The sequence below is a fragment of the Taudactylus pleione genome, unplaced genomic scaffold (genome assembly GCF_031769625.1).
Source record: "Taudactylus pleione unplaced genomic scaffold, aTauple2 ptg000015l, whole genome shotgun sequence".
In the NCBI taxonomy this organism is placed as follows: domain Eukaryota; kingdom Metazoa; phylum Chordata; class Amphibia; order Anura; family Myobatrachidae; genus Taudactylus; species Taudactylus pleione.
In genome coordinates, this window is record NW_028284417.1 from 17455662 (window position 1) to 17482903 (window position 27242).

The 27242-nt window shown below is 43.4% G+C and overlaps 1 protein-coding gene across 3 annotated transcripts in view; it reads left to right on the forward strand.

The window, feature by feature from the left end:
• CYB5R4 (cytochrome b5 reductase 4) overlaps nucleotides 1-27242 on the forward strand; it is a 217597-nt gene that overhangs the window by 154368 nt on the left and 35987 nt on the right. For all 3 annotated transcript variants that reach the window (XM_088470543.1, XM_088470545.1, XM_088470555.1), the window contains 3 exons: nucleotides 3018-3140; nucleotides 8508-8648; nucleotides 25207-25359. In XM_088470543.1, coding sequence (XP_088326669.1) covers nucleotides 3018-3140; nucleotides 8508-8648; nucleotides 25207-25359 — 417 coding nt within the window. The remainder of the gene's footprint in view (nucleotides 1-3017; nucleotides 3141-8507; nucleotides 8649-25206; nucleotides 25360-27242) is intronic.

Here is a 27242-nt window from a genome sequence, read left to right on the forward strand (position 1 = left end):
TCATTCCCTCCATAGACAAGAGAAGTTTCCCTCACTCCTCATTTCTCAGCTGCTTTATTATTCAGGCACTCCTGACCGAGGGTCTGGGATGGGTGTGGATCATTAGGTCTACATTGTCTAGATAGACAATGTTTGGGTAGACAATGGAAGATAGACAGGGACTGAAGGTCGTCACACTAAAGGTCGACTGGTAACAAGGTCGACAGGTTCTGAAAGTCGACAGGCAATAGGTCGACAGGTACAGAAGGTCGACAGTCAATAGATCGACAGGTACTAAAGGTCGACAGGTAATAGGTCGACTGGGACTGAAGGTCGACATGCTAAAGGTCGACTGGTAACAAGGTCGACAGGGTCAGAAGGTCGATATGCTAAAGGTCGACTAGTAACAAGGTCGACATGCAGGTGGACAATCATATAGTCAAATGGTCGATACATTTTTTTTAATTTTAGGGTTAGAGTCAGGGTTAGGCACTTAGGGATAGGCACTTACTCTGACGGTTAGGGTTAGACACTTACCCCGACGGTTAGGGTTAGACACTTACCCCGACGGTTAGGGTTAGGCACTTAAACCGACAGTTAGGGTTAGGCACCAGGAGGGAGGGTTAGGGTAAAGATTAGGGCTAAAAAAACAAAACCATGTGTCGACCATTTGCATGTCGACCATATGAGTGTTGGCCTAATGTACTGTGTGTATATATATATATATATATATATATATACACACAGTACTGCGCAAAAGATTTAGGCAGGTGTGGAAAAATTCTGCAAAGTAAGAATGCTTTCAAAATAGAAGTGTTAATAGTTTATTTTTATCAATTAACAAAATGCAAAATGAATGAACTGAAGCGAAATCTAAATCAAATCAATATTTGGTGTGACCACCTTTTGCCTTCAAAACACCATCAATTCTTCTAGGTACACTTGCACACAGTCAGGGATTTTGTAGGATTATAGTCAGGTGTATGGTTAACCAATCATACCAAACAGGTGATAATGATCATCATTTTCATATGGAGGTTGAAACACAGGACCTCATTCAGACCCGCTCGCTTGCCCTGTGCACTCGCAAGTGGCCTGATGGTTTGCGCATGCGCACGCTTCATTCTGCGCGTGCGCGAACTACTCTGTGCGATCGCAGCCCGCTCGCTCGCCCAGCAAAGACAGCCCAGTGAAATGAGTGACAGGAGATGCCGTTTGTGGGTGGTAACAGGGGCAGGACACTAATAACGGGGGTGTGGAGGTGCGAACGCAGGCGTGCCTCTGTGTTTCAATGCCATTTTTAAGGCGTGCATAATTAACAGGCAGCGTCATAGCAAAAAAACATGCCTGTGTTTTACAGTGAACTCCTCACAGTGCTTGCGGCAGGGTTAGGCAACCACAAGCGCTGCGAACGCTTCCGAATGTGCTCAATGTTTTAATACACTTCCTGGAGATGACATACGCTAGTGGGCGTCTCAACATACGCTAATGGGTGTCTGCATACACAGAGCGATCGATCGCACAGCCAAGTGGGTGTGCTTATGCCTTGGCGCTTCCCATGCCGTCACTGACAAATTTGCATACGCTGGATGCGAGCTGGTCTGAAGGAGGTCCGCAGTCATTAACTAAAACTGAAACAGCTGTGTAAGAGGCTTAAAACTGGATGAGAAACAACCAAACTCTGCTACAAAGGTGGGTTGTGGAAGACCGTTTCATGTCACAGGTCTTACACCATGGCAAGACTGAGCACAGCAACAACACACAAGGTAATTATACGGCATCAGCAAGATTTCAAAGCACACTGGGGTTTCAAAATGTGCTGTTCAAGCTATTTTGAAGAAGCAAAAAGAAACGGACAACGTTGAGGACCGTAGACGCAGTGGTCGGCCAAGGAAACTTAGTGTATCAGATAAAAGATACATAATGCTTACTTCCCTTCATAATCGGAAGATGTCCAGAATTGCCGTCAGCTCAAAACTGACAGAAACCAGTGGGACCCAGGTACACCCATCTACGGTACGGAGAAGTCTGGCCAAAATTGGTCTTCATGGAAGAATTGCGGCCAAAAGCCATAGCTTCAACGTGGAAACAAGGCCAAGCGACTCAACTATGCACGAAAACATAGGAACTGTGGTACAGAAAAATGGTAGCAGGTGCTCTGGACTGATGAGTCAAAATGTTAAATATTTGGCAGTAACAGAAGGCAGTTTTTTTGTTGAAGGGCTTGACAGCGGTACAATAATCAGTATCTGCAGGCAACAGTGAAGAATGGAGGAGGATCCTTGCAAGTTTGGGCTGCGTTTTAGCAAATGGAGTTGGGGATTTGGACAGGATTAATGGTGTCCTCAGTGCAGGTACTTATCTATCATGCAATACAGGCATGTACTTATCCATCATGCAATATCATCATGGAGGCTCCAGATTTATTCTGCAACAGGACATTAACCCCAAACAAACAGCCATGTCATTAAGAAGTTCTGTATTCAGCATAACGTAGAACAAGGAGTCCTGGAAGTGATGAACAACCTCCCTGCCGAGCTCCTTCAAAAACTGTGTGCAAGTGTACCTAGAAGAATTGATGCTCTTTTGAAGGCAAATGGTGGTCACACCAAAACTTGATCTGATTTAGATCTATCTTCTGTTCATTCACTTAGTATTTAATTGATAATAATAAACTATTAACACTTATATTTTTTTTAAGCATTCTTATTTTGCAGTATTTTTTTCACACCGTCCAAAAACTTTTGCACAGTACTGTGTGTATCTGTATGTGTGTATGTGTGTATGTATGTGTATATATATATATATATATATATATATATATATAATAATGTATTTAGCATTTGTTTTGAATTTTCAAAGCTCTTAATAATAGCGGGTGTTTTTATTTCCATGAACAATGTCACATGCACTAGCTTTTGCTTCTCCATAGGAAAAGAAAATAACAGATTTGTCAGGGACATTATTTCCTAATTTGTACTATATAGTAGTTGATATGTATAGATAACAGATTATACATGATTTACATTTCTATCTAGTTCATGCTTCAGCGAAGACTGGAAACATAGAATTGATTCTGCAGAAAGAGGATCACATTGTCTGGAAGAGCTTGGGACAATCATTGGAGGGTCATGACACTTTTCTTAAAAGTTCCCAAAGAGGTTAGTTTGACATGCAGTAGGTTTAGTTGTAACTATACATGAAGAGAATCATTTTACATGTGTCCTCATGCACCTATTATTTTTACGCTATATGGCGTGAGACGCATGGCATGACCTATTTTGCTATGAGTAGCTATTCATAGACTTTTGTACTCTATCTTGGTCTCCCAGCAAAATAATTGCAGCGCTTGCAGATGGTACAAAACGCAGCTGACAGGCTTTTAACTAACCAGCCCTATTTCAGCAACATAACATCCATTCTCTACTCCCTTCACTGGCTGCCTGTCAGATGGTTAATTGTTTTCAAGATTGGCTTACTGACTTTCAAAGCCCTACATGACCAGGGCCTGAAGTACCTGATGCAGCTTTTGATTTCTTACTGTCCCACTCGATTACTGCGATCGATTGACGAAGGACTATTAACAGTACCTAGAATCTCCCGGAATTCATCTGGGGATCGAGCTTTCAGCTTTGTAGCTCCAACTCGAAGGAACTCACTTCCCCGCACAGCTCAACAAGCCTCCACTCTAGAATCCTTAAAAAATAAACTGGAGACTCACCTATTCACCCAAGCATTTCACTAATGTCCCTTGTTAAACTTGTTTTCTATTTTGTGCTCTAAAATCAAATGTAAAGTACTTTGAGTCCTTTAGGAGAAAAGTGCTATGTAAATAACATTATTATTATTATTACTACTGTCTTATTTGCATCATAACCGCATACTAAGTTGCTTAATAGTGTATTAAGTACCTAGGATTAGTATTTTTGTTGCAAAGAAATTGGTATAAAGTACCAGATTAAGCACAATGATGTGTGTTGCGATGCATGGCGCTGCTTGCTCCATCTTTTTGCATTTTTTTTTTTTTTTTTAACTCAAATAGTTTTTATTAAAGGGGAAAAAAAATCATTACAGATCATACACATCAATAAACCAAAGTTTATAGAAATAACAATATTGGTTGGTATTTTGTGATACACTCTGCAATACTTTATATAACAGAACAAAACAAAACAGCTTTGCGAGCGGCCTGGAGAAAAAAAAAACACGCCCTGATTTAGAGCGAGCGCTCGCCAAACCGCCTTTAGCTTTAGATCTAAATAAGCAAGCTCTAGCTGTACGAGGTTGTTTACCCTTCCAAATAAACAGATAAATAACTGAATAGAATTTGTTTAGAAGACTTGTCGGGACTGAGCATGGTATAGCTCTAAATAAATAAAGGATTTTGGGTAGTAACATAATTTTCACAGAGGAAAGGCGTCCCATCCAAGAGATTTCGTAGTTTACCCACATCTTAGTAAGTGCAGAAAATTGTTCTAGAAGCGGCTGATAGTTATACTGTACGTTATAACATCCCGTAATTTTAAAGGTATTTTAATTTCTAGATATTTAAGATCTGAAGTCTACCAAGCATAGGGATATTGATTCTGAAGAATATGTAAGGAAGATTGATCAGTATTGTATGGCAATGCTTCCGTTTTTGAGGTATTTAATTTATAGTACGATGCTGAAGAATATTCTTGAAGAACAGTATGGAGAACAGGTAAAGAAATGTCCGGATTTGTGACAAATTAGAGGACAACATCAGCAAAAAGACATATCTTATGCTGAGTGGAGCCAATAGAGAAACCCTCGAAGGAAGGGGAAGATCTAATTTTTTCAGCAAGGGTTCCATAGCTAGGGCAAATATTAAAGGCGAAAGGGGGCACCCTAGTCTTGTCCCGTTAGTAATATCGAAACTATTTGAAAGAAAACCATTACTGTAGACACGGGACGAAGGGACAGTATAGATTTAGAATAGCTTTCAGAAATAATCCAGAAAAGCCAAACCTAGCAAGGACCCGAGTCATAAATAGCTAATGAAGCCTGTCAAAAGCTTTTTCCGCTTCAAGAGAGAGAAGGACCATAGGTACAGGGCGAGCAGCATGAGCTTCCACAAGGGAAAAAAGTCTTCTAGTATTATCTGGGGCCTGTCTCCCCACTTGATCATGAGACACCAAATTAGGAAGGATAGTATTTTTTCGATTAGCAATTAGTTTTGCATATATTTTAACATCAGAATTTAATAGAGCTATTGGTCTATAATTTTGACACAATGTCGGATCCTTGCCAGGCTTCGGTATAGTAATGATATGGGCCTTTAACATTTCTTTAGGAAATGAGTTATGAGACACATCATTATAAAGGTAAACTAATATAGGGATTAGAGTAGATTGGAATTGTATATAGAAGCTATTAATAAACCCATCTGGGCCAGGGGCTTTATGTTTTTTAAGGGGTTTAACAGCTCATTAAAACTTAATCATCGCTCCAAGGGGAGCACAGAGCTTCTGCATCTATAGGGGAAAGACGCGGCAATTAAACAGAATCTAAAAAAACATTAATCGGATTTTAAGAAGGCTGAGGTATACAGGGATTTTCGATGAGGTTAAAAAGTTTTTCATAATAGGAAGCAAATTGTTGAACTATTTCCTTAGGATGTGAAATTGAAGTTCCTTTGGGTTTGGAAAGGCATTTGATCCTATTAATAATGTTTTTTTTCCCTCAGTTTACATGCAAGTAATAATTTTGCTCTATTTCCAAGAGTATAACATTTTTGATTTAATTTGGTAATAGCACGTTGGACCTGGGAAAGATGCAAATTATTTAGCTTCTTCCTGGCCTTGAGTAGAGCAGAAAGGACAAGAGAATCATTTGGCCATCGTTTATGCTGCGCTTCTAGTTTAATAAATTCAGATTGGTACACAAGTTGAATCTCTTGATTGGTTTTTCTAATCTTGACTGCAGCTTGTATAGCAGCACCTCTCATAACCGCCTTAAGAGCACACCAATGATTCGTTATAGAAGTGTCGTTAGGAGAATTTATTTCTATATAGGAAGTCAGCGATTCCTGCAATCTTTCTGTCTTTTTACATTGGTTAGTGCAGTGGTTCACAAACTTTTTTGAATCACGGTACCGTAGTGCATCAGCATTGTTTTCACGGCACCCCTAAGCCAAAAGTTTGTTATTGTGAAATTCAGAAAAAATTGTAGTGGCGTAGTACAGTGAAGTAAATTGTGCTGACCTGTCATCCTTATGTTTGGTTATATAGTGGTGGACAGGTTTGTGCTTCTTTTTTGCACATATTTAAATAACATTGACCATAAAGAATTTTATTTGGTTCTGGACCACCAATCTGAGGCACCCCTGCAATTGTCCCGAGGCACCCCAGTGTGCCGCGGCACACAGTTTAGGAACCACTGGGTTAGTGGTTGAGTTGCACACAGTACCTGCATGCAATGCCTGCACCAGTTTCCAGGATCCCCGTGCATTGTAATTTTGTTGCATTAGGGTTGCAACTTATATTCATATTTTAGTGTCTGCGTCAGTGATTTTCAACCTTTTTCAACTCAAGGCACGCTACACAAGATTTTTAAATTGCCAAGGCACACTATCTGGCGATGCGGCATGCGTAACCAATGAAAAAACATACATATTGGCTCCCACATACAAAAATACACACACATTGGCCTCCACAGGAATAAAACATACACATTGGCCTCCACAGGAATAAAACACACTACATTGGCCTCCTTGGGAATAAATCACACTACATTGACCTCCTCAGGAATAAAACACACTACAGTACAAGTGCGCTGAGCTGACCGCCGCGGCACACTTAATAACCGCTCACTGCGGCACAGTGGTTTAAAAACACTGGTCTACATATTTCTGAATCTTAACACATGCTAGTTTTTTAAATCAAGTAATACTTTTCTATAGGAATTTTGCTTACAAACTTGTAGTGATCGTTGATTATTTAAATGTGTGCACGTCCCTTGTTTGTCACTCTAGGGGGCATGCCCAGCACTTATGGAGATGCTGGGCTGCTCCCAAGCTCCCCCTCACTGTGAATAGATACCGTGCTGTGCTTGCTAAGCCGAAACCTTTCCCACCCGCACGTCGGGGCGGCTGCGGGCAGGCTGTTTCAGCATTGTGCATTTTGTCATTTTAAAATACATGGCGTAGCGCCCAGCTGAAACAGTCTACTGACAACTTGGAAGAAATACCTCCAACAGGTATGGTCAAAGCAGTAAGTTTTTTATTCGACTTCAACAGCTACTGCACAGCAGTGTCAGGCTTTTCACAACAGCAAACAGAGCAGTTAGTTAACATCTTCAGTTACAGTTTAAGCACATCAGATTAATGGACTCTCCTGTTCCCTGCATCCTAACACTAACCACCACCCCATCCTATCGCCTGGCCGACTTGTTCAGCATAAGGAGCGCTGAACCTTGTTCTTAGGAGAACTTTAAGCCAAATTCTCATGTTCAAGATTATCTGGCTGAAGATCTCAGCAGGCTGCAAAACCTGGAGCAGACTTGCCAAACACATTACACCCAGGTTGTCAGATGGTGAGCATGTCCCAACTCCCTCCGTACCTGGGAACAACCCTGAGGCTATATCTTCATGCGACATGCTATGCTATAGTGTCAACACCGCTGACACTGTAACGTATTGTTTCAAATGCAGATACACACAGAATATACTGTAGGCATGCCACATATCATTTGAATCAGCAGATGCTGCTTGTGCATCCTATTTGCATCACTTTGTGAATAGGACGCATTTGAAGGTAAAAAGTTGCATGAAAAGACACTTGGTACTACCAAGTAGCACGGCGCACGGAAGTAAGATGTATGTGGTCACATCTGTACACATAGCACCCTTGCAGGGGGTAGAACTTGGTCCGCTTTTTCTGGAACTAATTCCTTGGACATGATAGATAGTTCATTCCCTGTCTCCAACTGGGCCCAGACTTTACGACCTTCTGAACAAAGACAACTTCGTAGAGACGAAAACCCAGTACGCTTGCTGAAAAACGATCTGGCCAACTGGCCTGTCGCGTACTCCATGGGTACTGACCGCTTTTGACACTCACGACAAACATGTTCTGGCTCCCCACATTCGTAGCAAATTCAGGCATTTCCCAGTGTGAAGTACCGCACAATGACCATGGCTAAATCCTCAAAAGTCTGGGGATTAGCCTGAAGAGCCCACCTCTGTACCTCTTGGTCCATCGTATACAGTGGTCTATAGCCACTAATTCCACAATTCGGTTAACTGTAATTTCTTCAGGTTTTAATCATGCTTAGCTTTACCTAACCTGGCCAACTTCACTAACTTCACTAACTAAATTGTACAAGGAGGAGTGGATTTATGTGCTTGCTGGTCTGCCATTAGTACTCTTACTGTATATTCAAGTGGAAGTCATAATTACTTGTTTAACAGAAACTGATTTGCATGTCTGTTTGACTGTCATGTATTGTATTATTAAGTAGCATTATCTGCCTGATAATCATGCACATTTAAATATATCTCCCTAAAGGATTATATTATAGGAAATGCAGACTATCTTCACACACGGACATCAATCACAATACCAGATTATTCTGCTTTGAGATGCCTCCGGGCTGTCATCTTCAGGTTCCAGTGGGACATCATGTTTATCTCAAGCTAACCATTTCAGGTAAAACAGAATGCACTGTATGTATAAGTACACCTGTATTGTAAAACATTCACATGCATAGCAAGGAATTTAGTTATACATGAGCTCTATATGATCTGCTTACGTTCTTTTTACAATGTCAGGGATAAAATGTCACAAGGGGGAATGTATAACATTGAGTAGTATTCACATCTAAGTTCCCTTTTGTCACGACCAGGGGTTCCTTACCGGTAAATCCGCTGTCTTTTCCCGTTAGGGCGCCCTGGTGTGGGCCTTCTGGTGGCGGTGCTGGAGTATGGAGACTGGCACGGGATGCATCTGGTGGTACCTTGTTGGTAGGCCGTGCCAGCATGGGAGTGTTACACAACGTTTACACTCTGCAGTTCTATGGGCGCCGCTATCTTGCATTGGGCCATGTGACCTAGGGAACAAATCCCCTAAAGGTCAGCTGTTTTGTCCGGTCAATCGCGCTCTGCTGTTGGTGATTTTAGGGAGTTCACAGCTCCCTTACTTTGCCAGTGCAACGTGTATCAGCCAAGTCTGTTCACATTTATCTGAGCTCCTCTACGCAGCTGACTTCAGTTCTGCCTAGCTCCCTGCCGGTTTCAGGTAGCCTCAGGATTCCCAGCACCTACCAGCAACTCCTCCTCCAGCTACTGTTGTATTCCCACTCACCAGTCAGACTACCTTCTTACCGCATCGACCCCTGTCTACAGTTTATTTCCCTCTGGACATACCTAAACATTATCGCTCCACTCCTGTTACCTTCATTCCGGATTTTATTATTTGCTGCTGGACTTATAATTTGAGTCTGACCCATCTCCACTTTTGCCCTGGACTTGGTTCTTTCATGTCTACCATTCCATTCATTAAACAACCCAAGTTTTTCTACAGTTCTGATTCTGTGTCCCCGCCTGTATCCACTCCGGGTCCACAAGAAAACCAACCCCTGACACCTTTGTAGTTATCCAACTGCTTCTTTAGTTTTTGTTTTTTTAGATCCATATCTCCTATATATATTCAGGTGATACCCACTTCTGTCTATCCTATCTGGATCTCTAACCACCCGTGTTAGACCATATTAATGAATATCTCTCTGCCATTTGTTCTTGAATGGAACCTCAAATTCTGCTTCTATTGACAATACAGAAGTAACCCCTGAGCCTCAAGATTGCATTCAATATTTATTTAAGCACTATTATCTACAGCTAAGAAACCTTTCCAGAATATGCATATATCCTGTGGAAGACACTAAAGAAACCCTAATTTATGCACTCATAATCTCCTTCATCGACTTTTCTTACTGGTCCTTCCTTAAACCAGTGATTCCCAAACCTTTTTTAATTATGGCGCCCTAGACTTTAAGCATTTTGTTCACGCCCAAAAGTTTTTAGTGAGAAATTCCGCAATAATTATAAAATTAAGTAAACTGTGCTTATCTGACATCCTTAAGTTCAGTTATGTGGTGGTGGACTGGTGTGCACCTCTGTTTCTCAACATATATTATGATTGGCATAAACTGGTTTTGCCTATCACATTGACCATGAATAATTTGGTACTGGACCATTAATCTGTGCAAGTTCCCTGTGGCACCTAAGGGTGCCACTGCTACCAGTTTGGGAACCACTGCCGTAACCAGACTTTCACCGCTACTATCTGTCCTGCACTAGACTATTTTTCTTCTAAAACCTTCTGCTGCTGCTACTCGACTCTGCCAGTCCTTATTTTGGTTGCCTGTATTTTACAGAATGAAATATAAAAATACTCCTACAAACCTCTTACTTTGGTTGCCTGTATTCTTCCTCCATAGGGAACAAAGGCTCTACGCTGGTATAGGTTGGTGGGATGGAGTCTGGGCACCACACAGATAACTTAGTTCATCACAGCCCAGGCTCCCCCTATACCCCTATGGCCCCCAGCCACAGGCACCTTAGTTTTTTGTTGGTGCCTGCAGCATGTGGCACACTGTGTAAGCTGTGTGTTTTATGAGTATGCAGCGCTAGGCGTCCTGGAGGATGCCCACGCTGCTGCTCCTTCACCCCAGCACTAGTAGCCACAGTGCTGGCGACTGGTTCAGCGTTTTCGGCCGGAGTGCTGGACACTGGATTAAGCCTCAGCTGGTGCAGCATGGGGACAGGTAAGGCGGCTCCCTGCTTGCAAGGAGCTGTGTGATCGCGGCTTTCAATGCCGGTCAGGGAGACACCGGCAGTGCTGGCAGTGGGGACCTAGGTCCTCTCCACTAGACCACCAGGACAGCTGGGCAGTGGGGAACCGCGGATGTAGGCGGCCATTTGCCCTGGAGTCCATGCCAGAAGGGGGGAGGCTCTCCCTGCGGGCTCCTCCCCCACTCCTGGACGCTTTCTCTCATAAGAGGCATTTTGTCCCAGGGTCATCCTCTCTTTTTCCCCTCCTCACAGGATGCTGGGTGGCCATAGAGCGCACTGCTAAGCATAGGCCTTCTAAAAGGGACAGCTCTACACCCTTGTCTGATGTGGAATCTTCTTCTAATCCAGAGGATTACCAGCCTCAGGTAGACGTCGTTTCCTTGATCAAAGCAGTTAAATATGTTCTACTAATCAAGGATGCAGAGCCGGCCCCTGTGTCCAATGCTCCAGTGTTTAAACGGCAAAAGAAGGCAATTTCAGAATTTCTTTCTTTAGCACAGCTTGAGGACCTTTTGGCGGAGGCTTGGTCCCATCCTAATAGGCGTTTCCTGGTTTCTAAGCACATTACTTACTTTTATTCTCTGCTGGCTGCCGTTCGTGCTAAATGGGAGTCTCCTCCTCTGGTCAATGCGCATGTTGCCCGCCTAGTCAAGAATACCACCCTTCCTTTTCCTAACCCGACATCACTAAAGGATCTGACGGATAGGAAGCTGGAAACTTTTCTTAAGTCTATTTACTCTAATGCAGGAGCAGTAGATCGCACGGCCTTTGCATCAGCCTGGGTTGCCAAGGCCATCAGCCGCTGGGCAGACGCCCTGGAAGATGGCCTTACTTCAGGCACCCACAGGAATGATCTTTTGTCTCTCGTGGAACATATCCGGGAGGTGGCTTCTTATCTTGGGGAATCTGCTATATACGCAGGTATATTAACTTCCAAGGTTTCGGCCTCTTCAGTGTCTGCTAGAAGAGCCTTCTAGCTTTGTTCCTGGTGAACTAAGCCAGTCGAAAAGCCTGCTGCGTGACTGTGAGGGCCTCCACCTGGGGGACACCAGCGTGGAAGGCTAGCTGCTTCTTCTTTTTTCAGAAATTTGGAAGGCGACCACAGAGGATGCCTGGGTAAGAGGGCTGGTGTCCCAGGGTTACATGTTGACCATTCGGGAGCATCCTCTGACCCAGTTTTTTTTCCACAGGTCTTCCTTTGGATCAGGAGAAAGCAGGAGCCTTGAGGGAGTCCACTCGCTCTCTGCTGACCTCCTGGGTCATTGTCCCAGTTCCCTTGTCTCCGCAGGATACTATGCCAGTTTGTTTCTGGTTCGCAAGCTGAACAGGTCATTCTGTCCAATTCTCAACCTGAAGTCTCTGAACAGGTATTTGTGGATTTACAAGTTCTGAATGGAATTGCTTCACTCCATTACTCTAGCCATGGAACCGGGGGACTTCATAGCCTCCTTAGACATCCAGGATGCATGTTCTCATCCGTCTCAGTCATCAGCGATTCCTCAAGATTGCAGTCCAAGACGATCATTTCCAATCTCGAGCTTTGCCATTTGGACTTTCCACGGCTTCTCATGTCTTCAAGAAGGTCATGGTAGCTCATCTTCAGAGCAGGGGAATCCGAATATATCCCTATCTGGATGACTAGCTTCTCCTGGCCCAGTCTCAAAAGGTTCTCTGAGCACGTTCGGGTCATGGTGGATCTTCTCCAGGCTCATGGTTGGGTCATCAATTGGAAAAAATCCTCTCTGACTCCCTCTCAGGAAATGGTGCATTTGGGGGCCTTGCTGGACTCCAGGGCTCAGTGGGTGTTTCTCCCGGCAGACAAGGTTCGGGACATACAGTCCAAGATTTGTTTGTTTCTGCATCCGGCCTCTCCAGTTGGGATTAGTTCCAATGGCCTAGAATCTCCATCTACAGCTCAGGTCTCTGATGATTGTTCTCTCTCAGGAAGTGCATCACTCATTCTTGTGGTGGCCCCAAGGGTCCCACCTGACCAAGAGATATCTCTTTTGGGTTCAGTACTGGATCCTCCTCACCACTGACGTAAGTCTTCGGTGGTGGGGGGCGGTAACCTGTCAACAGACTTTACAGGCTCAGTAGTCGACTCAGGAAAGCCAATTGCCCATCATCATTCTGGAACTCAAAGCAGTTTACCGGGCTTTGCCTCCTCTTCGGATGTAGCCCTGTCCAGATACAGTCCGACAATGCTATGACTGTAAAGAGCCATCAAGGCGGCACGTGGGATGTCAGTCGCATTCTCCTATCAGTGGAAAGGCATCTTATATCCCTGTCAGCAGTTTACAACAATTGGGAAGTGGACTTCCTAAGCTATCAGGATGTTCATTCATTCAACTCCTGGTTCTTTGCAGGAGCTTGCTGGACATTGGCCTGATGGTGTCTTGACACAATTACCATGTTCTGAGGTACTGCTCTCACACCAGAGATCCGGAGGCCTTTCTGGTGGATGCTCTATTCATTCAGTGGACCTTCCCGCTCCTGTACATCTTCCCTCCAATCTCTCTGATTCCGTGGGGTCCTCCGCAAATCGAAGTTGGATGGTGTCACGTGATCCTGGTGGCTCCCAATTGCTTGCGAAGTACGTGGTATGTGAATCTTAAGGGCCTCTCCGACACTCCTCTGCATATTCCACTGCGGCTAGATCTTCTGTCTCAGGACCCGTGCTTTCATCCGGATCTGGCCTGTTTCACTTTGATGGGGTGGAATTTACCATCGGGTTTGGAGGACTTAGTTTGACTGGTGTTTGGCTAGGAATCTTAACCCCAGGTCATTCCGACTCTCTCGAGTTCTCTCCTTTTTGTAGGCGGGGCTGGATTTGCTTCTCTAAAAATGCAGGTTTCAGCCCTGTCTGTTCTTTTTTAGAGACAGGTTGCGATGTTGCCTGATGTTTGTACCTTTATTCAGGTTGTCCTCCACGTACAACCTCCATTTGTACCATTGGTGGCTCTTTGGAATTTGTCTTTTAGTTCTCAGGGCCCTTCAGTCTTTGCCTTTTGAGCCTCTGGACACGGTGGACATTAGTTTGCTTACTTGGAAGACTGTCTTCCTTCTTGCCATAGATTCTGCTCGGTGGTGTTGGACTTGAGCGCATTGTCATTGTCGCTCTCTGTTTCTAATCTTTCCCGAGCACAGAGCTTTCCTTCATATGCAACTAGGCTACCTTCCTAAAGCTTTTTCTAGGATTCACATGATTGTGGTTCCTTTTTTCCAGGTTCCGGATTCTTCTCCGGAGGAGATCTCCTTGGATGTCGTGCGGGCTCTCATGATTTATGTGGACAGGACAAAGGACTTATGTTACACAGATGCTCTCTTTGTCCTGATTTAGTTTATTACTGGCTAGATGGATCCGTTTGACTATTCACCACGCTTATGCTGCGGCGGACCTTCCTGCACCGTCTATGGTGAGGGCTCATTCAACCTGGTTAGTGGGAACTTCGTCTAGGCAGTGCGTTGTGGTGCTTCTGTGGATTAGCTGTATAAGGCGCGACGTGATCCTCTGCCCATACATTCCTGAAGTTATATTCCTTTGACACCCTCTCCTCCCCTGATGCAGCTTTTGGGCGAAGTGTCCTTAGCGCAGCCCAGCGTCCCCTCCATTAGAGGATTAGCTTTTGGACGTCCCAGCGTAGAGCTTGTGTCCCCTATGGAGGAAGAAGAAAATGAGATTTATGTGCTTACAGTACCTGTTAAATCCTCATCTTCTATCCCATAGGGTCACAGGACTCCCACCCTAACACACCTGGCTTGCGGGACTTTGCTTTGCTTCCTGCTCTCCTGTTCACATTTCTTGTGTGTTAGGACCTGAGTGTGTGCCGGTCTTCCCTCTCCTCATTCTCGCTCCTGGCATTAGGCTTGTTAACGTAACTAAGGTGGCTGGGGGAGCCTGGGCTGTGATGAACAAAGTTATTTGTGTGGTGCCCAGACTCCATCCCACCAAGCTTTACTTATGACACAGGCGCGCGGTTGCCACTACTTTGTTGATGCACATGCGGCTACAGCGCACACAAGTCACAAACACAGAAAAATATTTTTTTATTATTTTTTGGAGTGTACTTTGGGGGTTACACCACCCTTTAACAGATGAGCCAGCCGGCCCTTTACTTGTTATGACACAGGCGCACGCTTGGCGCTACTTTGTTGATGCACGTGTGGCTACAGCGCACACAAACAGAAAAATATTTATTTTTGCACTTTTGGGAGCACCCCTGATAGACAGAGCACCCCCTGGACAACACTACAGCACCCCCTTTAGAACTACAGCCTTTATGGAACACTGCACAACACAGCCCAGCCAGCCCCTATGGACTTTGGTGTTGACACAGCCCCTATGGAAAACAGACTGCACAACACAGCGTAGCCTGCCCCTATGGACTTTGGAGTGGACACAGCCAATATGGACAACAACAGCAGCACAACTCCCACCCTCCCATTTCACTGTCCACAGCCGGAGTGAAAAATGGCGCCGACGAGGGGACATTATATTGAATCCAAAACCCGCGAGAATCAGACAGCGGGATGATGACGTTTTGCCTCGATTTCAGATCCGAGTCAGGCGGAAAAACTCGCACCTGACTTGGATCTGGCTCGGATCGGGGGGGCTCGGATCGGGGGGGCTCGGGGGGGGGGGGGTCGGATTTCAGAAATCTGAACCTGCTCATCCCTAATTTCTGAGCATTTTTGAGAAAAATATTAGCCAGTTACAGTATGTGGTTACAGGGGCCTTGCTGGAATTCACCTAGGGGTTTAATTATGCTCAGACAGATTTCTGGCTTGTGCTTCAATTCTTTGGCTTATCCATTTACAGCTGATCTCCAAAGTAATCAGACGCATCTCTCCCTAGGGACATATCCAGAGCCTGTGTTACAGCTACAGTATTTACAGCTGCATACTAACCAGCACACTGACAGTTTGTGCCCTATACACTTGCAGCTGTTCTTACTGCAAGACATACCTTGTCCTCTACTAAGGATGCAGTTCCTTTAGTAATCGCTGTGTGTTGAGGCTTTGGATTCAACCCATTGTGGTGGGCATTTATATATCAAATATACATCTGGAGAACAATATATTTGCAATTATTACCAGTCTATGGACTAAAAACTTTCTGCCACATACACAGTAGATCTGTCCATTGAAACGTTCCATTGATTTACTCTTAGCTAGGAATGCACATTTTCTTTTTTATATATATAGCTAATCTATGATAGAAAATTTCTATGTCTATTATGTTTAATAAATGTTTATGAAGTTTTAGCAGCTTCCCAATTTCTATTCCTGTTTTTTAGCTCCGCTTTGTATGTCTTTTTCAGCTCTGATTTTTTATTCAGACTATACAGAGTTTGATTAATTGCAGCTGCCTTAATCACAGTAATTTACTCTACGTGGTTTGGTTCTATATAAGCGTCTCAGGTGTTTTTTGTTCCTCTGTGTAGATTTGTCGACTACAAGAACGATTTTTAGAAAAGTTTCAGCATCACTACTGATAAGTGGAGGAGAGCTGGCAAAATAATAAGCTTTATTATACATACAAGTAATGTGTAATAGGGCGACTGTAATAAGAGCCAGAGCCGTGACTAGACTCTTTGGTGCCCTGTGCCAGAGAGAGCATTGGCGCCCCCCCACTGCCCATTTTTTAAATAGGGACATAAGATAGTGCACCTGAAAAAGGGCCATGGCCTCATGGGGAAGGGCCAGGGAAGAGATAGGGGAGGCCAGGAGGTGTTTGGGATAAAAGAAGAGGAAGCTACAAGTGAGAATGATAATAAACAGGAAGAGCTACCATGTATCTCTTTAGGAAAACTAATTTAAAATCTCTAACTTTAGCCACCAAGATGCACAGATGTAAATTGTACTGGTCAAACAATCTAAATGACTGGATTTGTGGTATACTAGATGTGCATGAATTTGGCTGATCAACTAGTTCACAATGTACTCTTGGCATTGCCTCCTTCCTGGTGGCTGGCCGATGAACCCGCAAAAAGTCTCTATATAAAAACAATAAACCCACTGCATCAGATTTTTTAATATAGTTTTTTAAATTAATGTTACATAATCACCCATATCCGACATTCTAATGCTTTACAATTATATTTACCTATTATTAGGGCCATAACTGGCAGTGTGTGACTGATGCAGCCGCACAAAGCACAGTGGCACCATCGTTCACCCACAGCCCTTGCTTCTGGCTATCAGGGTACAATACTGCAGCCAGTATTGCTACAGGGAAGAACCCTGCCATAATTACAGCTGTTTGAAGCATTTTCAAGACTCTCCGGGCACCAGTAGCGCCCGCAGGGCGGTTCTAAATACTCAGAAATGCCCTCTCAGACAGACTAGAGAGCAGGCTCCATGTTCTTAAGCCCTGCCTACCTCACGGTAAAATGCAGCGATTCGTGGGTTAATCGAAAGGAGACGGAGACAATATAATGCAGTTCCTTTAGAATCACATAATTTGGCTCCACTAGGGGAGGGGTCTAATGACATGGTGCAAGGTAAGTGTGTGTGTGTGTGTGACATATCTGTGTGTGAGTGTGTAAGGTATATATATATATATATATATATAAGGGGTGTGCACCGGCCACTTTTTGTGTTTTGGATCTGGATCTTTCTTCGTGTTTTGGATCTGGATTGGTTTTGCCAAAACCACCCTTCTGTGTTTTGGGTTCTGGGTTTTGTGTTTTGGATCTGTATTCTTTTTTTAAAAAGCATAAAGACAGCTAAAATCACAGAATGTGTTGGTTTTTCTGCTCCTATGCTATTATTAACCCCAATAACCTTAGTTTCCACTAATTTCCAGTCTATTCTGAACACCTCACACCTCACAATAGTGTTTTTATGTCCAAAAGGCTGCACCGAGGTAGCTGGATGACTATGCTAAGCAACACGAGTGGGCGGCACAAACACTTGACCCATCTAGGAGTGACACTGCAGTGGCAGACAGGATGGCAGTTTGAAAAACTAGGCCCCAAACTCTACATAATGCAAAGAAAAAAAAGAGGTGCAAGATGGAATTGTCCTTGGGCCCTCCCACCCATCCTTATGTTGTATAAACAGGACATGCACACTTTAACAAAGCAATCATTTCAGTGCCAGGGTCTGACACACAACTGTGGCTGAAAAGATTGGTTCGTTTGGGCCCCCACAAAACAAGCTGGCAATTAATCTGTCCCTGCACAAACTGGCTCTACGGAGGCAAGATGTCCTCCTCATCCACCGATTCCTCACCCTCTTCAGTGTTGTGTCCTCATCCTCACAGAGTATTAACTCGTCCCCACTGGAATCCACCACCACAGGTCCCTCTGTACGTTCTGGAGGCTGGTCTCCCTGGAAGAGTTGATAATTCATTTTTATGAACATCATCTTCTCCACATTTTGTGGAAGCAACCTCCTACGCCTTTCACTGACAAGGTTCCCGGCTGCACTAAACACTCTTTCGGAGTACACACTGGAGGGGGGGCAACTCAGGTAAAATAGAGCCAGTTTGTACAGGGGCCTCCAAATTGCCTCTTTTTCCTGCCAGTACAGGTATGGACTGTCTGACATGCCTACTTGGATGCTGTCACCGATGTAATCCGCCACCATTCTGTCAATGGTGACAGTATCATATGTAGTGACAGTAGACATGTCAGAAATTGTTGCCAGGTCCTTCAGTCCGGACCAGATGTCCAAACTTGGTCCTGCCTGCCCTGCATCACCGCCAGCGGGTTGCTTAGGATACTTAAGTTTTTTCCTGGCAGCCCCAGTTGCGGGAGAAAATGAAGAAGGAGCTGTTGACGTGTCACGTTCCGATTCAGCTGACAGTGTGTTCACCAGCAGGTCTTTGCATCTCTGCAGGCTTGTGTCGGCCGGAAAGAGACACCACATAGGCTTTAAACCTAGGATCGAGCACGGTGGCCAAAATGTAGTGGTCTGATTTCAACAGATTGACCACCCTGGAATCCTGGCAAAGCGAATGAAGGGCTTCATCCACAAGTCCCACATGCCGAGCGGAATCGCTCCGTCCTAGCTCCTCCTTCACTTTCTCCAGCTGCTTCTGCAAAAGCCTGATGAGGGGAATGACCTGACTCAAGCTGGCAGTGTCTGAACTGACTTCACGTGTGGCAAGTTCGAAGGGCTGGAGAACCTTGCACAACACGGAAATCATTCTCCACTGCGCTTGAGTCAGGTGCATACCCCCTCCTTTGCCTATGTCATAGGTGGATGTATAGGCTTGAATGGCCTTTTGCTGCTCCTCCATCCTCTGAAGCATATAGAGGGTTGAGTTCCACCGCGTCACAACCTCTTGCTTCAGGTGATGGCGGGGCAGGTTCAAGAGTGTTTGCTGGTGCTCCAGTCTTCGGCACGCAGTCGCTGAATGGCGAAATAGGCCAGAAATTTTTCGGGCCACCCAAAGCGTCTCCTGAACGCCCCTGTCGCTTTTCAGAAAATTCTGCACCACCAAGTTTATTGTGTGAGCAAAACATGGGACGTGCTGGAATTTGCCCAGATGTAATGCCTGCACAATATTGGTGGCGTTGTCAGATATCACAAATCCCCAGGAGAGTCTAAGTGGGGTAAGCCACTGGGCGATGATTTCCCTCAGTTTCTCTAAGAGGTTGTCGGCGGTGTGCCTCTTACTGAAACCGGTGTTACACAGCGTAGCCTGCCTTGGAACGAGCTGGTGTTTCTGAGATGCTGCTACTGGTGACGCTGCTGCTGTTGCTGCGTAAGGTGATACATCTACCCAGTGGGCTGTCACAGTCATATAGTCCTTAGTCTGCCCTGTTCCACTTGTCCACATGTCCATGGTTAAGTGGACATTGGGTACAACGGCATTTTTCAGGACACTGAGGACACTTTTTCTGACGTTTCTGTACAGTCTCGGTATCGCCTGCCTAGTGAAGTGGAATTTAGACGGGATTTGGAACTGGGGACACACTACCTCCATCAATTGTCTAAATCCCACTGCACTAATGGCGGATACCGGACGCACGTCTAACACCAACATAGCAGTCAAGGCCTCAGTTATACGTTTTGCTTCAGGATGACTGCTGTCGTACTTCATCCTCCTCGCTAAGGACTGTTGGAGGGTCAATTGTTTAGTAAAAGTAGTGGTGTTCCTACTTCCTCTCTGGGATGATGAACGACTCCCAGCAGCAGCAACAGCAGCAGCGGTAGCAGGAGGCGTAGCAATGCAGGATCCTCCGGAGGAATCCCGGATAGGAGAGTCAGTCATGCCAGTGACATGGCCTGCAGGACTACTTCCGATCCTGACTAAGGAGGAAATTGACGAGGATAGAGTTGACGGTGTGGTTTGCAGGCGCTTGGATACAACAGGACAATGGGATTTAGGTGTCCCTGGACTGCTTACGGTCTTAGCCAAAGTTTCTGAACTTGACAGTAACTTTTTATGAACGCGCTGCAGGTGCCGTATAAGGGAGGATGTTCCTAGGTGGTTAACGTCCCTACCCCTACTTATTCCACCTTTACATTTGGTACATATGGCAAGACAGTTGTTGTCCGGATTTGGATAGAAATATTGCCAGACCAAAGAGGTGGAATGTTTGGTCTTCTGCCCAGGCATGACCGTGATGGGCTTTTTCATCCCACGGACAACAACTGTCTCCCCCGGAGCCTGATTTAAACAAACCACATCACCATCAGAATCCTCCTCACCAACTTCCTCCTCAGCGCCAGCTACACCAGTATCCTCATCCTATTGTACTTCAACAGTGACATCTTCAATTTGCATATCAGCAAGTGGACTGTGGGTGCTCCTTTCAGCACTTGCAGGGGGCGTGCAAATGGTGGAAAGAGCCACCTCTTCCCGTCCAGTGCTGGGAAGGTCAGGCATCGCAACCACCACCACACTTGGACTCTCCTTGGGGATTTGTGATATCTTCTTAGAACGCACAGTTCTTCGCTGTGCTTTTGCCAGCTTAACTCGTTACATTTTTTTAGTGGGAGGAGGGCTTCCATCGTCATGTGAAGCTGAACCACTAGTCATGAACATAGAGAAAGACCTTAGCCATTCCTTGCCACTCCGTGTCATAAATGGCATATTGGCAAGTTTACGTTTCTCTTCAGATGATTTAAATGTTTTTTTCAAGGTCATTTTCCTGAACTTTGTCATTTGGGATTGTATGTGCCCTTTACTATGACATTGGGCATCGGCCTTGGCAGACAACGTTGATGGCATGTTATCGTCTATGTCATGACTAGTGGCAGCAGCTTCAGCACTAGGAGGAAGTGGTTCTTGATCTTTCCCTATTTTATTTTTATCGGAGAAAGTTTGGTCCTCCATTGATGTTATATTGATATATACGTGCGGCTAAGGCGCACACAAACACAGAAAATAATTTTTTATTTTGTTTGGACTGCCCTTTGGGGGTTACAGCACCCTTTAGCGGTCAATCCAGCCGGCCTTTTACTTATGGGACACAGGCACACGCTTGGCACTACTTTGTTGATACACGTGCGACTACTGCGCACACAATTCACAAACACAGAAAAATATATTTTTTTATTTTGTTTGGAGTGCCCTTTGGGGGTTACAGCACCCTTTAACGGACAAGCCAGCCGGCCTTTTACTTATGGGACACAGGCGCACGCTTGGCGCTGCTCCTTCGTTGATGCACGTGCAGCCACAGTGCACACAATTCACAAACACAGAAAAATATATTTTTTTATTTTGTTTGGAGTGCCCTTTGGGGGTTACAGCACCCTTTAACGGACAAGCCAGCCGGCCTTTTACTTATTGGACACAGGCGCACACTTGGCGCTGCTCCTTCGTTGATGCACGTGCAGCCACAGTGCACACAATTCACAAACACAGAAAAATATATTTTTTTATTTTGTTTGGAGTGCCCTTTGGGGGTTACAGCACCCTTTAACGGACAAGCCAGCCGGCCTTTTACTTATGGGACACAGGCGCACGCTTGGCACTACTTTGTTGATGCACGTGCGGCTACTGCGCACACAATTCACAAACACAGAAAAAATATATTTTTTTTTAGCACTTGGGGGGAGCACCCCTGACGGACAGAGCACCCCCTGGACAACACTACAGCACCCCTTTAGGACTGGGACACTGCACTGTATATTAGAAAACTAGGTACAGTGGTCATTTAACCCATAATGACCATACTAATTTCCACTTTTATGGAATGTGTCCATTATTTAATACTGCTTTTTATGTTATTTATTTTGTAATTCTTTTTTTTTCTAGCTATATGATTCTCTTTCTTATTTTTCTTTAATGTGATGCTGCCTGTCTCATTAGGTAGCTAGTAGGCTCTGAACATTAATGAAAGTTCATTTAGCCATTACCCGATCACTGCTAAAGATGAGTGGAGTTCAGATGGTAGGGTTACCTAAAAGTTCCCCCCTCTGTATGGTTGCGGTCGCTCAGACATCATTATGCCAGACATTTTATTACATTATTAAGCCCTGTCCCATCCATGGTAATCATTGCAAAAAAATTTAAAAGCCAGGAAACTAAAAATGGTCTCTCTCCCCATTCTGGTTTCTACATGATCAAGGTTACCCTCAGTTGAAAGCAGGGAGCCATTTTTTTCCACAGTAATGGTGACCCCTGAGAAGTTGTAACTACCTCCCTCTGCCAAGTGGCAATAAATAGCCCAGTGGCAGTAGCTCCCTAATGGTATTACCACCCCCCCCAGTGGTAATATATCCCAAGTTTCATAGCCCCCCACCCACCAGTGTCCTTACATCCCCACATTTGCACTACCCTTCCACCATATCTCACTATACATATATAAGTACAAGACCCCCACACACCTGTGGCACTTACTTTGACCCTTCTCCATCAAATAGAATGTAGCGGAGCATGGTCCATGGTGGGCAGATCATCAGTGCCCCATCCAGTGGCTGATCACAGAGATCAGCTTAACAGTTTCCCTCCTCATACTTTTGTAACAGACACATGCACCCCAGATTGCCCTCAGGCCTTCCCATTGGTGTCTAATTGATTAGCTCTGACACTTTACCTGGTAAGAGACACTAATGCTGGATACACACTAAACAGATATATCTGCAGATTGAGTGATCTGCAGATATATCTGCAGATGATGGTCGTTCATACACACTGAACGGCCATCTTCTGCTTTTCGCTGCTGGTCCCGGGGGGCGGGGCAGGGGGTGTCCGTCCCTCTCCCCGCGGCCTCTGCTGCATGTATACAGGTGGTCGGCAGACTGCCCGTACACACTCACCGATGGCCAGATATATTTGGTGATATATCTGCCATTGGCTCTGCAGCACAGCAGACGCGATATGTCTGTGGACGACGTCATTCACAGACATATCGCTGGTAGACAGTAGCCGACGGGCAGCAGATATATTGGTTCATCAATTGATCGGCCAATATATCTGTCAGTGTGTACCCAGCTTAAGCTCCCGCAGCTAATTGAATCTGCCCTTTTACAGTACCTTTTACATCAAGAGACGTAAAAAATAATAAAATACATTATTATAAAGGTAAGATTTTATTATGAAAGCGAATATTTAGAATCCAGCTTTTGCTGTTTTTGAATGGCTGGGTAATGCTGAAGCAAGAATCGCAAAGTATTTTTGGTGGTGGTTAGGAAAAAAATGCACACATTTGCTTGTAGTTCACTTCCTTACAATATCAGCCAGAAAGCATTACTTGGCTATTTTGGTATATTGAGTGTGAGCAGCCCAAAAAGTGCCAAAATAGGCTAATTTACGTTAACATTGTGGCTGGTGGTTTAACCATACCATTTGTTGGTAAATAAATTGGCATTCTGCTAGGTTTTTGTCATAATATGTATGGGGGAATTCATTTAGCCCTGATCATTTATTGGGGGTAAAAACGGTGATAGCCTTGGGCCTTAACACCCAGGGCTATTTAATTACAGCCCTTTCTTCTCACCCGATAAATGATCTGTTATCGGGTATTAACACACACAATCTGGTAAAATTTCCCAGACCAATGATTAACCCACTGTTTGCACCTGATAGGCTAATTATCACGAAAATCTTTTCGGGTCTACTCACACCCAAATAGAAATACACATTAAGTGCAGTTCTGTGGGTTGACTTTGAGGCTAACTGGACAGCCCCGGGGGATCAATTAGCCCGCGGTAAATTACCACAGCTAATTGAATACCCCCCTTATGGTATAATAGCATAATGTGTAATTTTCCAACCATTGACAAGGAGAGTTTTAAACCAAAAATAACTCAATATATAAGTATATTTTAGAAAATTCTTTATAAATGGGTAACAGATTATTTGCATTATTATTAACTATAGCTCCAACATATTCTGCAGTGATTTACAATTGCTAATTTTCTACTATGTTTTTTTTTTTTTTCCTAAATTGCAACTGCGATATGTGAAATAAAGTTAATTATTAGGGGTATATTTACTAAAGTGTGGGTTTACAAAAGTGAAGGTGTTGCCCATAGCAACCAATCAGATTCTATTTATCATTTATCTAGTACCTTCTAGAAAATGATAGCTAGAATCTGATTGGTTGCTATGGGCAACATCTATACTTTTGTAAACCCGTACTTTAGTAACTATAACCGTTAGTGTGTCACACTTTGTAAGATGTGTTTTATGTGTAATGTTTTTTTACTGCCTTAGAAAACAGAACTGTTGGTAGAGAAAAGGTTAATTCTTCTACTTGTAATGTCCCATGCTGTTATCAGTTTTTCAGTGGCAGTGTTTTTCAGTGGCAGTGCTTTACTCAACCTTAGCGAAAATCACCTGATTTTATACATACTTGAACAAGTATAGCAGAAATTGCAAATAAATGTTAATTGTTTAATTAATCTGTAAAACTAAGTTGTGCTTAAATGCCAAAAGTCTAGTCACTGACATATATAATTCAAAAAGTGCACAGATTTTGGGTTATTGCTGAATGAGTAATTAATTACCAACTCACAACAAGGCAGTAAGCACAGTGTTAGAATGACTGCCTCACAGTGCTGGGGACATGAGTTCAACCTCAACCAAGGCACTATCTGTGTGTATGGTAGGATAATTGGCTACTGGTAAAAGAAATGAGCAGCGGCTTATAATAGCCGCTGATTCTAGGCGACTTCGGACACTGAACTTAAAAGGACAATAATAATAAATGCAGAGTCAGGCTTGTTTTACATTTATTATTATTGTCCTTTAACTATATGCCACTGCTTACTAAATATACCCCATGGGGTGTGTGGTAGAGACTAGCTGCATCTGGACAGGGACTGATGTGACCAACTCAGTATTCTCTGTAAAGTGCTGCAAAATATGATGGCGCCATCTAAATAATAGTAAGATGTGTATATCGCTGAAATATCATCCATGCAAAGTTTAAAGCTAAATCAAGATCATTTTTATTGTTTAAAATAATTATATGTACTTACTGTAGCAGTGTATTTATTTGTTTCAGGTGTAGAAGTAGTGAAGCCATATACACCGGTATCACAGACCTTGGTGCCTGATCTCCTACAGCCATCACAAAATAATGAAAAATGCATCTATATGATGATCAAAATCTACCCGAATGGAAATTTTACTCCGCACATTGATAAATTGACCATAGGTAAGACACTTATTTGAAGAAGAAACCTGTAGAAAATTGTGAATAAATTGAACATGTTCTGAATCAATATTCATTCATGTTGGATGATCTTATTCTTTACCCACTCTCTGTTTGTTCCCTGTTCCTATGTCTTTACTGCATAAATAATATTATGGTACAAACAAACCATTAAAGTAGTGAAGATAACAAAGTCATTTTTGCTCCAACCTCTGAAGAATATAGCTTCCAATGTGTACCATTTATGGTCGACTGAGGCTCATGGCCACAACTTGTAAATATTATAGTACATTTGTGTAGATAATATAACTAATGAAGGCACTATTGGTAGGGATATTCTGACAATAAAACAAGTATAAGTTACTTCTAAAGACTGAATTCATTAGTTTTAGGTCATTTTATCTGCAGATTAAACAGATGTATGAGAAGTCAACATACATACAGTACATGTTAACACTTATACCCTTTTACATTTGCATTGTGTTACCAAATTCTTCTTCTTAGACATTAACAAATTCCCAGTTTTCATCCAGAAAGTACAGGGTTCACATCTTGCACCAAAGAATAATAGGGAGAGATATGTAAATAACTTAATAATAATTTGATATAATTTAATATCTTGAATTTATCTGTGTGTTGGGTGCACTGAAAATCCTTTTTTAGTCAGATGTAGAAATTGTATTTCAAAATAAAATATGGAGACAAATCATTTAAACAAGTATATAATAATACATGAATACATGTTACAAGTAATTATAAATACAAAAAAACACCCTAAAGCTGGGCTAAAACTAAGGTGACAAACTGATTGCGTAAACAATTAAGCAAAAAAAAGGATGTAATGAAAACTGGTTAAAATATATTAAAGGCACAGAAGATGGGACTGAGCAAAAATCTATTAAACAGTTCTTTGTTAAAAAAAAGTAGAATTTTGTTTTATTATGGAATGTAATAAAAATAATAGATAAATGGACACGACTGTTGGGAATCACTTTTGGGTATTGATTGTAGACCCAGTAATAGAACCGCTGCTGGATAAGAAACCATGTTTTATTTATAAGAATACTGTAAATATAAATCTAGTAGCAATGTCTGTGAAACTGATTCCTGAAAAGGAAGAAAAGTGGGCACTAATTGGCATATGTAACGTGTACATACTATATGAAAGCAGTTCTGAAATGTATTTAAATTTAATAGAAAGCTGTTTAAAATGAATTGGTAAAGGAATGAAACTCTGAATTAGTGTATACAGTATGTTGAAATGTCCATGTGGCATACTTGACGACTTTCTGGCTGCCCTCTCTTATTTGCACAGCGATGCAAATAGGACGCACCAGCAGCTTCTGCTGATTAAAATGATATGCGGCATGTCTATGTTCTGTGTGCAACTCCTGGTGTTTCTACAGTACATGCAAAATGCTACTTTACAATGTCAGTGGCTGTAACACTGTAATGTAGCATTTTGTATACAGATGCACCCGCAGTCGCACACAGTATATAGGCATGCTGTATATCATATTATTCAGCAGAAGCTGCATGTGCGTCCTGTCCGCACTGCTTTGGGAATAAGATGCATTTTACGGGGAAAAGTCGCACAAAAAGACACTTGGCGCTACAGTTGCACAGCGCTTAAGAGTTAAGCGTAACGTGACTTGTAGAGCACGGAGGATAGATGTATGTGGACAAAGTTGCACGAAAATACATTACTGCATTACTGAGTCACGCCATGGCAAGGACTGTTTTGTGCGCAAGGAGGCTAGATGTATATGGACACATCTTTAAGTGGTGTTTTATCCATTGCAAGAATCCATGTGTCAATAGCCAGTTGTCCATTTTTCCCCTTGCACAGCGCTACAGAACACTTGTGGTACCTTATAAATAAAGTA